Consider the following 18,250-nt stretch of genomic DNA (forward strand, 5'->3'; position numbering starts at 1 on the left):
GGAGAAAGATACATATCACATGTTCTCACTCATGTGTGGCATATAATGATCTACATAATTTGATGAACAAGAATAGATCCAGAGACAAATGGCAGGGGAGAGAGGTGGTTAGAGAGCAACCAAAGGACTTGTATGCATGCATATTAACATAACCAATGGACACAGACACTGGTGGGGGGGAGGAGGGCTTGCCCGGGGTTGGGAATGGCTTGGGGGGGGGGTTAATTGGGGGGAAAGGAGACATATGTAAAACTTTAGACAATAAAAAAAATAAATGAAAAAAATCTTTCCTTACTCCAAACTCTGATACTTTTGAGTTTTGGCCTTTTGAAGCATTGGGCACACAAACTTGGGTTCGGTAACAATTTGGTGAGCCAGCCAGAAGCCCTTGGCAGGCCAACCCCAGCTGGGGTTCCCCTACATGAGTGCTGAGCAGCTGCCAAGGCAGTTTCCCTTGGGGGCTCTGGAGGGTCTTTCCCTGGCAGGCACTGGCCACCCTTGGCACACAGCTCAATTGGAATAAATAAACATCTTTGGAATTCGGTTTACCATTGGTTTTGTTTCGGGGTAAGTTGCTCCATTTCTGGGCATGAGCAGCCGGAATCCTTCTTCTCTATCTGGGCATGCTCTCCCTTGGGACAGAAACTAACCCATATGCTTTTTAGATTCACATGATCCGGGAAAATATTTGATATTAAAGCTGGTTTTGAGTTTGGTTTGGTTATCTTCAGAATCATCAGCTTAAATAATACTTTTATTCTACCTGGTTTTACTAGTAAAATAAGCACATGTTATCTCTTGGCCTCTCCTGGGCACCTCCAAGCCCAGTACAAGTAGCAGCCATCTTCAGAGCACTCTGTAGTTGTGCCGGGTGATCCCAGGCAGGGCACAAGTGGTGGCTGACTTTGTACTTTCTGGAAGGCCCCAGAGCCAGGGAATTCAGTGGACAGCTTCAGACCATGCCAGATTACAACTCTACCACTTCCACAAATGACACATTTAAGGAGTGGACTCGGTGAGCACCAAAGCCCCACTGAAGCAAGTCCTGCTCCATATAGTCAACTCCTGCACAGCAGCTTCTCCACTGTAGTTGCAGCGGGTCCTTACAGCCAATTGGCCTGGGGCGGGGAGTGGTCAATCCCTCCCAGTGATGCCAACAGCAATCAAGGCTCAACTACAACAGGACAGTGCACACAGCCCACACAGGAGCATGCTTGGAGTACCCAGCTCAGGTGAATGGGGAGGTTGTGCGACTAAGCCCTAAAGGACACCTATTACACAAGGTCACTTTACCAACTCCAGGAGACATAGCAGCTCTACCTAATACATAGAAACAAACATAGGGAAGCAGCCAAAATGTGGAGATAAAAAAACATGTCCCAAATGAAAGAACAGGAGAAATATTCAGAAAAAGAAGTATATTAAATGGAGGCAAGCAAACTACCGGATACAGAGTTCAAAACAATGGTTATAAGGATGCTCAGGAACTTATTTAGAACTTCAAGGAACTCAGTGAGAACTTTAACAGCATGAGAAAGGACATAGAAATGACAAAAAGGAACCAGTAAGAAATAAAGGACACTCTAGCTGGTTTGGCTCAGTGGATAAAACGTTAGCCTGCAGATCAAAGCATCCCTGGTTCAATTCCAGTCAATGGCACATGCTCGGGCTCAATCCCCAGTAGGGAGCATGCAGGAGGCAGCCAATCAATGATTCTCTCTCATCATTGATGTTTCTAACTCTCTCTCCTCTCCCTTCCTCTCTGAAATCAATAAAAATACATGTGTGGTTTTTTTTTAAGAAATAAAGGATACACTAACTGAACTGAAGAGTAATTTATAGGTTATCAACAGTAGATGATGCCAAAAATCAAATCAGTGATTTGAAATATAAAGAAGCAAAATACACCCAATCAAAATAGCAGAAAGAAAAAAGAATCCATGCCCAGCCAAGATAGCTCAATGGCTGAAAATCGACCTATTAACCAGGAGGTCATGGTCCGATTCCCAGTCAAGGCACATGCCCGGATTGTAGGCTCGATCCCAGTAGGGAGGCAGCCAATCAATAATTCTCTTTCTACCTCACTCTCCTTCACTCTTCCTCTCTGAAATCAATAAAATATTAAAAAATAAATAAAACATAGTTCTAATGTCGGGGAACTCCTAAAGCTAGGAGCAAAGCAAGTAGCTATCAAAACCCAAACTTATTTTTTCCCCAATGATCTTCATGAGGATTATCATCATGGTTTGGGTCCTGGAGGACTTAACAAAAGTTACTCTTTATTCTTTATCTCATATTAAGATACAGGTATCCTGGCCTGCTGCTACCTCTATTGATTCTATGATCTCTGCTTGTAAATGAACACCTAGAATGCCCCCTTTAAGGCTCAGGGACCATCACAGAAGAAGTAGGTGCATGAGATTGTAAGAGTAGGGTAAGAGGGGCACAATGGGCAGACAAATCTGACTCTATATTAAAGTAAATCTTCCCTCTTAATTGAACCTGGACCCAGTTGCCTTATTTCCCTCAAGTTTGAGGAATGAGCCCTAACTGGTTTGGCTCAGTGGATAGAGTGTCGGCCTGTGGACTGAGGGGTCCCAGGTTCGATTCCGGTCAAGGGCATGTACCTTGGTTGTGGGCACATCCCCAGTAGGAGGTGTGCAGGAGACAACTGATTGATGTTTCTAACTCTCTATCCCTCTCCCTTCCTCTCTGTAAAAAATCAATAAAATATATATTTTTAAAAAGCTTGAGAAATGAGCAACAAAAAGAGGAGATTTGTAACCATAGAATCAGTTCAACATGGTCCTATCCTGTTTAAAGAGATACTGAGTTGCTTTTCAGAGACAATAAACCCAAACCACAAGTCATGCAGCCAAAGCATGTGCAAAGGCGAAAACTCTGACCTGCCGGCTGCACACTATACACACATACACGGAAACAAAGAACCTGGACATAACTAGAATTTGAATACCGGAATCCTTTCAGAAGAACCCTTTCTTGTCCAGAAAAATCCAGTGTTGATGCCCATTACCATAAATGGCCAAGTTCCTAGGTCCACCAGTTAAAACTTACTCCATCAGTACTTCTGCATACCCATTCCCTTAACCCCTTAGAAACCCTTAATCTGGTCTAGCAAACAAGATGGATTTAAGGAACTATTGGGTCTCCCATCTTCTCAATTGATCAATAAATCTTTCCTTAAAAAAAAAAAAAAAGCAACAGAATACACACTTCTCTCAAGCACACATGGAATATTCTCCAGGGCAGATCATAAATAAATTTTAAAAGATTCAAATAATATCAAGCATTTTTTCTCAATAACAAGAAGAAAACTGAAAAATTCACAAATATGTGGAGATTAAACAACATGCTACTGAATAACCACTGGGTCAAAGAAGAAATCAAAAGAGACATAAAAAGAGAACCATGATGGAGGCATAGGTAAACACCTATACTTGCTGCCACCAACAACCACATCAAAATTACAACTAAAAGGCAGAACAACTATCATCCAGAACTGTGGGAAAGTTGTGTTTGGAAGTTCCACAACTAGCGAGGTGAAGAAAGAGCATTGAGACTGGTAGGAGGTGTGGAGGCGCGGAAAGTGCTGGCATCCAGGTGTGCTGCTTTTTTAATCACGAGGGAGATACAAGCTCCAGCTTGCTCTGAACTCCAGTTCTGGGCAAGACTCTGGGGGACCAAGACACATAAGGGGAGAAACTGGACTGTCTGGCAGCAGGACAGGAATGCGAGGGCGGCTTTCTCTCAGAGGAGCTTGCAGCGATTATTATTGTTCCTGCGCGGGAACATGGGAACCTCTCCAGTGCAGGGCAGACTGGCAGCCATTGCTATTTGCTCCGCCCTGGTGATTCCCTGAGACCCCGCCCCACCCAATTTACAACCCCACCCAAGCTAGCAATAGACATTACTTTGAATAAAGCACTTTTGATGTTTCTCTTGGGGGAAAAAAAAGAGAGAGCCATAAAAAAATACCTAAAGGCAAATGAAAATGGAAATACAGCATTCCAAAACATAAAGGGAGGGGTGCTTGGGAAAGAAGGCTGGGGTCTCAAATGTCCATGTGAGGAGTTTAAAGCTGATTCCCCAAGCCTGTGGAGATTCCTGAGCAGGGGAGCAATATAATCAAACATGCTCTTTGGGGCACTGATGTGGCAGTGGTGCATGAGTAGATTGCAGAGGCAGATCAAGCAGCAAGGGAGACCAAGCCCAGACACCATTTCTTCCCAGAGTCAAGATGGTGCTGTTCATGCTGTCAGCTGAGTCACAGATAAGCAAGGAAGGTGACCTAGTGGAGCTGCTGGAGCAGCCGGAACTGGAAAAACAATCCTCTGTGTTGGGCAGAACAAAGCTTCCACAGTTCAGGAAGTCACAGATCATCTGGCCTTTTGATGCTGATGTCCAATGGAGAGTGGGGAATGGAGGCTTTAGGTCATGGGTGGGGAACATTTTTTCTGTCAAAGGCCATTTGGATATTTATAACATCATTCTAGGGCCACACAAAATTATCAACTTAAAAATTAGCCTGCTAGAACATCCAGGTCTCATTCACATCTTCCTTGGGAAGGTGTGTCTTATTGAAGAGGAAGTTAGGGATGAGGTCGTGAAGAAGTCTGGGATGAGGAAGAGGATGAGGAAGTAGGTCGATCTCTTTTCGCCTTGCTATATGAGGGGTGGGGGAGAGATGGGGCCAGAGAGGAGATTTGTCTGCCTATAAACACTTTCTGACCTGCTCCTTCGTGCTGAAAGTTTTATAGGGGCAAGCTGTATTTTTTCAGCCTTCACATGCTTACTTCTGGGATTCAGTAATAAAAAGCTCACTGTTGCTGTCCACGTAAGCCACGTTCTCCAGTCTGAGAATGATAAAAAATAAAGGTGATTATTTTCATCTCCCCCCCGCCCCCCAAAAATTAGCCTGCTATATTTGGTCAAGCATTTAATTAACTCACCCCTAATGCCTTGGCAGGGCCAGACCAAATGATTTTGCAGGCCTTTTAAGGCCCGCAGGCCTGATATTCCCCACCCCCGCTTAGGTGAAGGATGCAAAAAGTGGTAAAAGTCAAACTTTATGGGATGCAGCAAAGCATCCTAAGAGGAATGTTCACAGCAATAAATGTGTACAATAAGAAATAAGGATGATCTCAAATAAACAACCCAACTCTATACCTCAAGGAACTTGCAAAAAGGAGAACAAACTAACTCAAGAGTTAATAGAAGGAAAGAAATAACAAAGCTCACAGGGGAAACAATTGAAATTGAAACTAAAAAGATAAGAGAAAAGATCAGTGAAACTAAGAGCTGTTTTTTCTTTTTTTTAAAATATATTTTATTGATTTTTTACAGAGAGGAAGGGAGAGGGATAGAGAGTCAGAAACATCGATGAGAGAGAAACATCAATCATCTGCCTCCTGCACACCCCCTACTGGGGATGTGCCTGCAACCAAGGTACATGCCCTTGACCAGAATTGAACCTGGGACCTTTGAGTCCGAAGGCCGACGCTCTATCCACTGAGCCAAACCGGGTAGGGCTTTTCTTTCTTTTTTAATGCTAACCAAAATAGACAAGCCTTGGCTAGGTTCACCAAGACAAAAAGATAAGAGGACTCAGATAATAAAATCAGAAATGAAATATTATTTAGCCATAAAAAGAAGGAAATCTTGCCATTTACAACCACATGGATGGACCTTAAGAACATTATGCTAGCTGAAATAAATCCCACAGAGAAATACAAATACTGAATGATCTCACTTATAAGTAGAATCTAAAACAAAACAGAATCAAACGCATAGATACAGAGAACAGATTGGTGGTTACCAGAGTCAGGGGCTGGGAGGGTGGGCAAAATGATTGAATGTGGTCAAAAGGTACAAACTCTCAATTATAAAATAAACTAGAGGCCCAGTGCACAAAATTTGTGCACTGGGGAGGAGGGGTGTCCCTCAGCCCAGCCTGCACCTTCTGCATTCTGGGACCCCTCGAGGGATGTCTGACTGCCGGTTTAGGCTCGATCCCTGCAGGTGAAACAGTCAGACATCCCTCTCACAATCTGGGACTGCTGGCTCCCAACTGCTCACCTGGCTGATCGCCCCTAACCACTCACCTTCTGCCTGCCAGCCTGATCACCCCTAACCCCTCACCTACTAGCCTGATTGACACCTATCTGCTCCCTTGCCGGTCCAATTGCCCCCAACTGCTCTCCTCTGCCAGCCCAGTCACCTCCAACTGCCCTCCCCTGCCAGTCTGGTTGCCCCTAACTGTCCTCCCCTGAAGGCCCAATCGCCCCCAACTGCCCTCCCCTGCTGGCCTGGTTGCCCCTAACTTCCCTGCCCTACCATCCTGGTTGCCCCTAACTGCCCTCCCCTGCCAGCCTGGTACCCCCAACTGCCTTCCCCTGTGCAGGCCTGATTGCCCCTAACTGCCCTCTCCTTCAGGACTGGTCACCCCTAACTTCCCTCCCCTATAGGCACAGTCACCCCCAACTGCCTTCTCCTGTAGGCCTGGTCACCCCTAACTGTCCTCCCCTGCAGGCCTGGTCCCCCCCAACTGCCCTCCCCTGCAGGCCTGGTCCCTCACAACTGCCCTCCCCTGCAGGCCTGGTCATCTACAACTGCCCTCCCCTGCTGGCCTGATCACCCACATCTGCCTTCCCTGCTGGCCATCTTGTGACAGCCATCTTGTGACCACATGGAGGTGGCCATCTTATGTGAGGGCGTGATGGTCAATTTGCATATCACCTCTTATTATATGGGATAAGTCCTATGGATATAATGTACAGCATGGTGACTATAATTAATAATACTGTATTATATTTGAAAGTTGCTAAGAGAGTAGATCTTAACAGTTCTCATCACAAGAAATATTTGGTAACCATAAAAAGAAGCATGAAATGACAAGTATGTGCATGGGGCATTAGAGGGTTCACCAATCCAGGAAGTCCACCATAAAAGCTACAGAACAGATGACTGATCTCACTATTCTAAAGGTTGACATCTCTAAAAGAGATCAATATACTATAAACATACATATAAATTTAATATCTATTCACATTTCATTTTTCCAACACTCTGGATGGACATTATTTTGGTTAAGAAAGAGAAAGAAGCTAGCGTTTATGGACTAGCCTGATTTACACATGTCTCAATTCACACTCTACCCCCTTAAGTCCTACAATGCATACTTAAGCTGATTTGATTATTTTTATGCATTCTATGCAGTTTTTGACAACTGAGGGTGCAGGGAGCATTGTGGTGAGGTGGCCCTATATCAATTACAGTCCTCCCCTTTGTACAGTAGCCACCTGGTTTAGAGGGAAAGACCCAACCCCAGATTTAGGGGTGAGCCTGTTTGGGTCTAAGCTAATTAAAATATGTATGTGGCCACTATGATGTGTTCAGGGATGGACAATTAACCCAACCCAGTCAACTAATTTCTGCAAGACAGCAGGGCCAAGAGAACTGCAAAAAAAAAAAAAAAAAAAAACAAAAAAACTGTAGTTTTGATGATTTCACAGATTTCTAGAGCAAATTATCCCTGAAGGGCACCCAACTATTAGACTTTTCAGTTATGTGAACCAATAAAGCTGCTTTATAGTTTAAGCCAGTGTGAGTAGAAACCAATGGAATTTGAACTGATACAAAGTGGGTCACTGGAATGCATCCTATTTTTCAATAGAGTTATTAACTGGGTTTTATAGATGTACAGGACTCTGCCCTTTATTAACTCACATAAGCCACGTGTAGTGAGTGGGAAGGGCTAATATATTTCCCATGGAACATCCCAGGTTCACATGACTCCAGAGCGTTGGGATATAAAGGCTAGAATCAGGGGACTCTCCTAAATCCTAGCCATGGCCTCTCATTTAAAAGGACACACATTCCTGGCTTTCTTCTGCTTCTTGCTCCTCCTCCTAGGGCCATCTAGGATTTCTTTCATAGTTACTGTTCTAGAGACAATCCTGAGCAAAACCTCCCAGTAATCTTCCCCTGAGAAATTATGAGAAATTCTCAGCCACCACCCTGGACCATTCACTGGGCCTCTCAAATTTCCAGAGGTCAAATCAAGCAGAGGAAGTATACAGGACTCTGGTTTCTTGGCTTATTTAGTTCCTTAGAGCTAAGCTTAAAAGGAATAATTTTTTTAAGCATCTCTGAGTAGCTTAGGACCTGCCTACCAAGTCTCAGAAACAGGGAAGGTCCCTATCCTTTTATGGAGGATAGAATGACTCCATAAAAGAAGCCATAGGCCTGAGGCTACAGGAGCAGAGCAGGGCTGTTGAGGACAGGACGTAGTGGACATCGCTCATTCATAGGGTCACCAGGAGTTGGAGCCAATTCAATGGCAAGTACAACACGCTTCCCTCTTCCCCCAAAGGAGTATATAAACCCCATGAGGGTGATGGCTTTATCTCATTGAATTCTAACACTTGGGAAAATGCCTGGGGCAGAGTGGGTGCATTAATTCAGTTCATTTCCTTAAAAACTTCTCCAACTAAATCAATATTGGGTTTTTTAGCTTCTGTCCATTGACAGTAGGCTATCCATTCATTCCTGCCTCATATCAGTGTTCCATTGGATAAATCCTTCTTACTGGAAATTTACAAAAAAGGTGCCTTTTCCTTAATGTCTATGATTTCCTTAATGTCTAATGTCCCTGAGAAATGACATCTTTTTTCCCCTAAGGGTTGATTTACCAGGTTAAGTGCTAAACCCCTGTAATCCTCCTGAAGCCATTTCCTTTGGAAGACATCTATAGTAGCCAATATAACCACAGAATTAAATAGTGGCTCTATAGCATCTGGCAGCTTATATACTTGCATCTACCATTCTGTTACCAAGACAGTTCCCTCCTCTCTCAAGCTCTGTCCACTTTAAACCTAGCCTCCTTTCTGGTGCCTTCCTGGTTCTTAAACACTCCTAGACCTGTTCATTTCAGTTCTAAGTGCTGTCTACCCTTTGCACATAACCCCTACAGGACCCCAGTGGGTGCCCAGCTAAGTTCCCATGTTCTTCACTTTTTGTCCAACGTCTCATCATCCCCAGCTTCTGTCCCAGTGCTCATTCACTTCCCATTCCGCAGTCCCGAGGCCCTGCTGGCTTACCTGGAGCTGGTGCAAGTGCAGAACGTAGCCTTGCACCAACAGCTGGAATAAGAAGCGCAGCTGCCCTGGTCCTGAAAGCTCCTCCAGGCTCCGCAGCCTCCGGTCGCCAGGCCCGGTTTCGGGAGCCTCGGCTGCGTCGGCCGCCGGGAGGGCGCTTGGGAGCGAGGCCTTGGCTCTGGCCGCGAGTGGACCAAGGCCAGGGCGGGCCACCCGCGTCCCCAGCAGCGCCCACCGCAGCCTCGTGCAGCTCGCCGCGGCAATGCGATTCATAGCTCACGCAGCCGCGCCTGCGGGTCGGGTCGCGAGTGCGGAGCGCCTGGAGCCCGCCCAGGGACAGATCAGGATGGGCGGGTTCAAGGGCAATGTTCCCTTTGCCTTGTTCAATCCCTCCACCGGGAACTAAAGTACTCACAGAAGCCGCCTTCCACAGCTGTAAGCCTCCCGGCCCAGCGCGGGGGAGGGACCAGCTAACCCTACGGCAGGAGATGCACAGGACTTAGGGAGACCCAGAGAGCTCTGACCGTGGCCGCCTCTTCCGTGACTCCCCACATCGCACTTCCGAGAACTGTAAAGGAGAACTTGAAGTTCGCTTGGTCCGAACTCAGAGCAATAGTGCCCAAAGTTCTCGGAAATCCCCGAGGCTTCCAGAGGACCCGGACGGGTTGGGGGTGGGGGGTGGGGGGGCGGCGGCGGAGGGCACACCCCGTGTAACGGGCCCTCGCCTGACTTGCGGGTTCATCACCCCAGGAACCCGCCGCTGAGATTTAACGAGCTGAGGGGCCTTTCCTAAGGCATCCCCTCCACCGCCACCCCCAATTGATCCCGAAGTCCTAGCGCTGAGAGGCAAGAGAACACAAAACAAAACAAAAAGGCCCAGTGTCTGAGGGCATCTGATTCCTGGATGAGGAAGCCAAACAAACAGACCAACAAACACATTTAAAGAGGTTTTTAAAATGCAGTTCTACCCATTCCCCCTCCTGCTCCCCACCCCTCACCGGCCCTAAGTTTGCTAAGGCAGAGTTTTTCAAACTGCTGGTTGAGATCAGATTAGTGTGTGAGCAGAATGATTTTTCAGTAAGATGGAAAAAAATAATACAGAAAATATTGCAAGAAGAAAAAGTATTGTTTCATGAATTCTTTCATATATATTCAAAAGTATACTTTTCAAAGAGTTAAAAACATGACAGAAATATAAAATGAATACAGGGTCACAGTTATTCAACCCATTAGTGACAGAACCAGCAAAATAGTAAAATTTGTTCTAAGAGCATTTGAAGAGTTGGTTATTTATAGGCAGCCAGAGGGGGGAAAGGGGCATATTAAGTTCAAAGGGACAATTAGACTGACAGCTGATATGGCTAGGTATGGATTTCTTTATACTTATCCCGCCTTAGGGGTCATAGAGTTTCTTGAATCTGTGATTTAATGTCTTCATCAGTTTGGGAAGTTTTTCAGGCATTAACTGTTCATTGTTTCTGTTGGAGATGGGGGTGGGGGTGGGGTGGGGTAAAGGCACCAGGTCTTAGACCTGTGGGGTCAGACCTGAGTTCAGCAACTTTGGTACTTGAGTTCTAGCTAAGGAAGAATTCAGAGTCAAGACTCAAACTATAAGAGAACATTTCAACTGGCTGGTCCAAAAGTACACAAGAGCCCTAGCTGGTTTGGCTCAGAGGATAGAGCATTGGCCTGTTGGCTTCAATTCCAGTCAAGGGCATGTACCTTGGTTGCAGGCTCCTTGGGCCCTGGCCCTGGTCGGGTTCGTCAGGAGGCTACCAATCGATGTTTCTCTCACATCGATATTTCTCTATGCCTTTCCCTCTCTCTTCCACTCTCCCTAAAAGTCAATGGAAAAATATACTCCGGTGAGGATTAACAAAAAAACAAAGAAAAGTCACACAACATTTTCTTTTGAAATTTCTGGAAATTTGCTTCCCAAAGTTGTCTGATTGTCCATTATCTTGGTCACCAGACCCAGGAACTTTTGTGAAAACAATAATAATGTATTAAAATAATTCAATCCTTCCCTGCCTGGTATGGTTCAGTTGGTTGGGTGTCGTGCTGTGCAACGAAGGTCTCTGGTTCAATTCTTGGTTGGGATGCGTACCAGGGGCAATGGATTGATGTTTCTTTCTCACATTGATGTTTTTCTCTTTCTCCCTCCCCCTTCCTCTTGCTCTAAAATCAGTAAGAACATATTTTTTAAAAGATAATATATAAATATAACACCTTAATTTTCCTTTCCTTTTTTTTTTTAGGGGGAAGGAATCTCCAAAAAGAAGTATGTTATGGAAAATGTATAATTGAAGATATCTATGAATTCAGTACAAGGACAAATAGTGTGCATAAAAATTGATGTGCAGACCAATGCTCTACCCCTGAGCCAGGGCGGGGTGTCTTTTATTTTGTTACTTTATATAAATTTTTCAAGTGGTGGAATAATGAGTGATTTTTACTTTGGGGATTTTTTCTGTATAGTTAACATTCTTTTTAAAGCAATTGTAAACATAAATTTTCCACTTTTAGGAGGTGTGGAACATTTTTGTTTTATTTTCAAAATCACAAAATGTATGTTAATCAGATCAGTTTTATCTACTCTCACATCTCAAACCAGTGGAAAAAAAATCCTCAGGTGAGGATTTAAAAAAAAAAGACCCCCTGCTCTGCTTCCCCAATTATATTCCCTCAAAATTAAGTACTGTCCATAGTTTGGTACACATTCTTTCAGACCATGTTCTATATTTATATAAACCTTTTTTTTGTTTTTACCTGTAGGTGAAAAATATCATGTTGATACCTTAATGCAGGGATGGGGAATGTTCGGCCGGTGAGCTGTATAAGGCCAGGGAAATCGTTTGGTCTGGCCCTAGCCAAGGCATTAGGGGTGAGTTAATGAAATGTTTAACCAAATATAGCAGGCTAATTTTTAAGTTGATAAGTTTGTATGACCCTCGAATGATGTTATAAATATCCAAATGGCCCTTGGCAGAAAAAAAAGGTTCCCCACCTCTGCCTTAATGTGAATTCCTTTAAATATTATAAAGACTTGAGGTTGTTTTTTAAAATATGCTTATTGACCATTTCTCTTTCTTCCCTGAAGTCCTTAGTCACATCCTTTGAGTATTTTTCTATTGGATTATTTTTCTTTCCTTGTTATTTTGTTGGTGTTCTTTTTCTATTTAGAGAGATTAATGTATTTTTTAAACTTTTTTTATTATTGATTTCAGAGAGGAAAGCAGAGGGAGAGATAGAAACATCAATGATGAGAATCACTGATCAGTTGCCTCCTGCACGCCCCCTACTGGGGGTCGAGCCTGCAACCCGGGCACGTGCCCTTGACTAGAATCGGACTTGGGACACTTCAGTCCACAGGCTGACGCTCTATCCACTGAGCCAAACCAGCTAGGGCTACAATTATTTTTATAAATATATATTACAAGTATTTTCTCCTGGTGGTGTGTGTTCCCTGTATCTTGACTGTATTTAGGGTATCTTTTCTTAATTTGTGTGATTTAACCTGACATTTCTTCCTTTTATAACATCTGGGTTTCATATCTTGCTTTGGAATGCCCCAAGATTATTAAGGGGGGAGGGGAGGAACTCCTATATTTTACCCTGCATTTGATAGTTTCATTTTTACATGCTATATTTTTTTCACAGCTAACAATTCAATCCATGTGGACTTAATTTTTGGTTTTGGAGTTTCCTAGAATCTTAACATATTCTAATTATTCCAATATCATTTATTAAATAATAACTCAGGAGATTTCTGGATGCTTTCATCTCCTATCTGAAACAGCGTTCTTTATTTTATTATTTTTTTATATTTTATTGATTTTTTACAGAGAGGAAGGGAGAGGGATAGAGAGTTAGAAACATCGATGAGAGAGAAACATAGTTCAGCTGCCTCCTGCACACCCCCTACTGGGGATGTGCCCTGCAACCAAGGTACATGCCCTTGACTGGAATCGAATCTGGGACCTTTCAGTCCGCAGGCCGACGCTCTATCCACTGAGCCAAACCAGTTTCAGCTGAAACAGCGTTCTTTAAATTACAGAACTCAGCAGATTTGATCTTCCATTTTCCTCCAGGACATTGCTTTGGTGCCATGTAACTTTCAGGAGCTGGCTCTGTGTCATCCTCTGATACTGCAATGACCACCTGGAGCTCAGAGTCAGTCTACACTAGGATGACCTTCCATCTTTACTGGCGGCCAGGTGGAGATGGTAAGAACAGACACTTCCACTGCCACTCTGTCTCTTTAGTGTTCACAAGACCAACATATCAGAAAGCACATGTTCTTTTAGCAAGAGATTAGGACATTTCCAGGGGGGATTCACTACATAGGAGAATCAAACATGCTAAATCTCACTTACTCAAGTTCCACAAGGGTAGGCAGCTGAATGCTTAGACCTTAATGACCTTGTACTTCAGAGGCTTTTCCAACAGCTTTCTAACTGGGTTCTCCAGCATTGTAGTTTGTTTATTGTCCCTCTTGCAGTCTCTTCTTCCAAGTCTCTAAGTGGGAAACTCCACCTTCCCTTCCTCAGGAAAGCCCCACTTCTTTCCCCCAAGGGCCCTGAATTCCTTTCTTCAGATAAGATTCTGAGTCCTAGTTTGGTAGTCTCATCCAACCCTGAGTTTCAGCCAATGGTTCCATAGGTGCAGAGCGGGGGTGGGGTGAGCATCCAGTTCCTAGGAGACAGTGAAGGAAGAACATCGAGTTCCTGTTTTGACAATATTGCACCCATGAGAATGGTGGCCAGGCAGCTGGTTTGGTTCCTCTATTAGTTAGCTTCAACATCTCATCCTAGATAAATTATTTTTCTTCTCTTTAAGACTCCAGTCTAAACCCACAATGAATCAGTGAATGTTAATTATTTTGCTGCAGAGCAAAGCAGCTAGTTTCTCTTCTGCTTTCCTTGGGTATGCAGGAGAACTGCTGCATCACAGGTCTACATTAGCTCTTAATGACTATATCCAGGGAAAGACACCTGCCTTCATTAAAGTCTTTCAAGTCAACAATTATCTGATTGGGGATGAGAGGGTGAGGCCAACTCTTCCACACAATGCTTCCCCAGAGATTTGCAATACCATATATATCTTTTCTTCAATTCTAATATATAATTAGATCTATTTCTGTATTCTTCATCCCAGAAGGAGAAAAATAGCTTGAAATGAAGAGTGGCAAGGTCAGTTATAGAACTGCATGTATGTTGAAAGAAATTGCTACAGCCACCTTTGGAAAAAACAGTCTCCCATACTAGCTATCAGGGAAATGCAATGTAAAACTACAAGATAAACCTATGCTTCCACCAGAATGAGTAAAATTACAAAGGCAAGTGAATAAAATTAGAAACACTAAAATTACAAATATTCAAGTGTTGCCTCCACTTCAACTGGAACCTTCATACACTGCTAGTAAAGTGTAAGCTGCTATGAGTACTATAGAAATCTAGCCATATTTATGAAAGCTGGACTGTGTCCACCCAATGACGCCATAATTGCACTGCTAGATGCAAACCCGACGGAAATGTGTACATATACTCACCAAAATGTGTCTAAGAATGTTCTTAGTAATACTATTTGTGATAGTCCCTAACTAAAAAGCACTCAAATAACTCATGACATTAGAATAGTAAATTGTAACATATTCATATAATGGAATTGCATACAATGATGAGAATGAACTGCAACTACATACAAGTGAATCTCATTAGAATAATGTTGACTGAAAGAAACCAGACACAAAAGATAACATATTGTTGCATGATTCCACTTATATAAAGTTTAAAAACAGATGAAAGTAATGTGTGGTGCTGGAAGTTAACATCATGGTTTCTCTTGAATGGGAAGGCAGTGATTAGCAATTGGAATGGAGCACAAAGGGGCTTCTGGGTTCTGATTATAGCTGTTTATTGTTCTGAGTGCTGGTTTCATGGCTTTGCAGACATCATAAAAATTCATCAAACTGTGCAATTATGATTTGTACACCTTTATATATGCTATATAGCAATTAAAACTTGACATTAAAAAGACCAAGAGGCCCGGCTGGTGTGGTTCAGCGGTTGTGCTTCCACCCAGGAACTAAGAGATCACTGGTTCAATTCCCAGTCAGGGTACATGCCCAGGTTGTGGGCTTGATCCTCAGTGGGGGGCATGCAGGAGGCAGCCAATTGATGTTTCTCTATCATCAATGTTTCTATCTCTCTGTCCCTCTCCTTTCCTCTCTCTCTAAAAATCAATAAACACACACACACACACACACACACACACACACACACATATGTGTGTGTATTTAAAAAGATAAAGAGGATGTCAGTAAAGTGGTGAGGTAGGCAGTTCCAAATGCCCATCCCTTCACAGAAACATTGGGATTGTCAGAATCAACTTTGTCAAAACGCTGAAAGTTAAAAGTTTACAGCAACCAAGCGAATGCTGGATTTATTGGGACTTGTTTTGTGGCCTAACATGTGCTCTATCCTAAAGAATGTTCTATGTGCACTTGAGAAAGATGTATATCCTACTGCTTTGGGGTAGAATGTTCTGTATATATCATATAAGTCCATCAGGTCTAATGTGTCTTTAAGGCCTGATTTCTTAATGTGCCATTTCCATGTTTCCTTATTTTCTGTTGATCTAAGTGGGATGTTACTGTATTGCTGTCAATTTCTCCTTTTGGTGTCAATGTTTACCATATATATAAATGGTAATATATATATATATGTGTGTGTGTGTATATATATATATATATATATATATATATATATAAATGGTAATACATATATATATATGTATTACCCCCAAATTGTATACACACAGTTTGAATAATTATAAAGGCAGTGTTTGTGTTTATTAAAATACATTTCATTTTCAAAATTGAGCTATCGACTGTTAAAGTGTGTATACATTTTGGGGAGACACCCTATATTTTGGTACTCCTATTTTAGGTGCATATATATTTATAAATGTTGTATCTTCTTGCTAGATTGATCCCTTTGTCAAATATGGTTGCCAATTCAGCACCAACAGGAATCCCCAATTTGGGGTTTGGTGAAGGAAACTTTATTCATTGCAAAACAGCTCAACTGTGATACAGCACATCTGTGAAAACAGCATGGCTGTAGATCAGCTCTGGGGCCAGGTCCCTCTCAGAGATATCTTTGGTGTTTCAGCTCAGCCAGGAAGACAGTCTCCCAAGAATCTGTGGAATGGGAAGTGATGTGCTATCAGTCAAGGGGAGCTGCCTTACATGGACAGGGGTCCCTAGTCACTGATTGGTCCATCCTCATGTAAATGAGGACTCCAAATCTTGGAAATTTGATTGGTCCAAAAGGCACTGTCTGATTGGTCAAAATAGAGCCACTCTGGTTGGCCAGAGCTGCATAGTCCAATTGGACAGGGAAAGCCTTAGTCCTATTGGTTGAAATAGGATTCTAGGAACTGCTTTATAAGAGCTGGCTCAGATGGCAGAAAGCGCAGGCAAAACAGTTCAGTGCAGAGGCAGACAGTTTAGCACCAGCTTGTTTTCAGTTTAAAGAAGTCCCTTGAATATTGTTGTAAGGCCAACATTTTTTGTAAGACTATAGTTTCTTTTTATTGCTGAGTAGCATTCCAAACCAGTTTGTTTATCTGTTGAAAGGAATTTGGATTGTTTCCAATTTTTTTATGAATAAAGCCACAATAAATGTTTTTGGTGAACATCTGATTTCATTTGCCAGGGAGTGGGGGTAGGATACCTAGGATACCTAAAAGTGGAATTGCTGAGTCATAGGTAAATATGTTAACTCATAAGAAACTTCTAGTGTTCCAGAGCAATTGCAACATTTTACTCTCAACCAGCAGCCATATGTAAAAGTCTCAATTACTGCACATCCTCTCCAACGTTTGGTCTTGGCTGCCTTTGTAACTATGCTAGTGTTATCTCATTGTGGTTTTAATTTGTATGCGTCATGAAATGATACTTTGTCCTTTTTTAAAAGTCAAATCTATTTACTTGCATAGAATAAAACTCATCCATATTAAGTGTACAATTTGATGAGTTTGGACAAATGCAGTCAAGATATAGAATATTTCCAATGCACCCCTTTATAGCCAATCCCGTCCCTCATATAATCCCTGACAACCACTGATGTGCTTTTGGTCAGTTTTCCTTTTCCAGAATGTTATATAAATGAAATTATAAATATACAATCGTGTTTCTGGCTTCTTTCACTTAGCACCAGGTTCCCCAAGAACATGAGATGTGAGAGGGCAGCCCCCTTTTCTGCACGGCTGCTCTTCTGGAGGCTCTCTGCTCAGGACTCATGCCTCTGCACCACTAGGAGCACTGGGCCACCTTCCCCTGTGCCACCTGCCTGCAGAAACAGCCGGGTACCAGCAAACCAAAGCTCAGCCACTGCCCTATCATTCTGCCTTGGTGGATTCTGATTTAGAGGTAATCCCACAGATGGTAGTACACCAAATGTCTGAACCTGTGTATTATAGTCTTGATTTCCCTGACAACAAATATCGGGGTTCCAACCTTTCAAAGCTAATTACCTTGATTAAATCCGCAAGTTTGATATCCCATGGATAGAATCAAAATATATTTTATCAAAGTTGTGTAATAGTAACATGCTGTTATAATTTCTTTATGAAGAAATGTTTTCGGTGGTACTAATTTTGTCTGTTTTAAAATATGTTTTAAATCTGCACTATATATCAGGCACCTCTCCTAACTACCCTATAAAGTAGGCTTTGTTCTCCCCACTTTACTGAAACTTAAATGTCCTTCCAAAATTGTGTTGGCTTTTGCTATGACAGTCTCTAGCATTCCATGTGTCTCAATCTATTATATAATAAAGGCACAAATGGGTTTTAAAAACAACTACCCTTTGCCGACACTTCTTGTATTGTTTCACCTATGAGAGATTTGCCAAGAACAACATTAAGACTGTTTGCAGCTTTCATTGCTCCAAAGCTGATGAAAGGTCAATTCAAATGAGCCTTGGCATCAATAGGGTATAAACCTTTAGGGGGAGGGAAATCTAAGAGGCCAAGGGTTGTCAAGGGCTGGATCAGAATCTCAAGTGAGATGAAATGGAGCATCCTTAGCCACATATCTTTGAAAATCGTCAGTGTTTCTAAGTCTC

At 42.8% G+C, this 18,250-nt stretch overlaps 1 protein-coding gene and 1 long non-coding RNA gene across 4 annotated transcripts in view; one reads left to right on the plus strand and one right to left on the minus strand.

The window, feature by feature from the left end:
• LOC103289402 (sterol 26-hydroxylase, mitochondrial) overlaps window positions 1-9,675 on the minus strand; it is a 34,528-nt gene extending 24,853 nt beyond the window's left edge. Inside the window, exons 1-2 of one of the 3 annotated variants that reach the window (XM_054723232.1) lie at window positions 9,120-9,166; window positions 4,815-4,874 (exon numbers count right to left, since the gene is read on the minus strand). Coding sequence is in view for 1 of the 3 variants with exons in the window: in XM_008145272.3 (XP_008143494.1) it covers window positions 9,120-9,389 (270 nt within the window). In the remaining 2 variants the exon portion in view is untranslated. Of the gene's footprint in view, window positions 1-4,814; window positions 4,875-9,119 lie in introns of all 3 variants that reach the window. The other 2 variants (XM_008145272.3, XM_054723231.1) reach the window with 2 other exon arrangements.
• Window positions 9,676-11,928: 2,253 nt separating this feature from the next.
• On the plus strand, window positions 11,929-17,711 carry LOC129150723 (uncharacterized). Its single transcript, XR_008557462.1, has 3 exons — window positions 11,929-12,000; window positions 13,208-13,342; window positions 17,336-17,711. It is a non-coding gene; the product is annotated as an uncharacterized LOC129150723 (long non-coding RNA).
• The last annotated feature ends 539 nt before the right edge of the window (window positions 17,712-18,250 follow it).

This window comes from Eptesicus fuscus, chromosome 11 (genome assembly GCF_027574615.1).
Source record: "Eptesicus fuscus isolate TK198812 chromosome 11, DD_ASM_mEF_20220401, whole genome shotgun sequence".
NCBI classification, from domain to species: domain Eukaryota; kingdom Metazoa; phylum Chordata; class Mammalia; order Chiroptera; family Vespertilionidae; genus Eptesicus; species Eptesicus fuscus.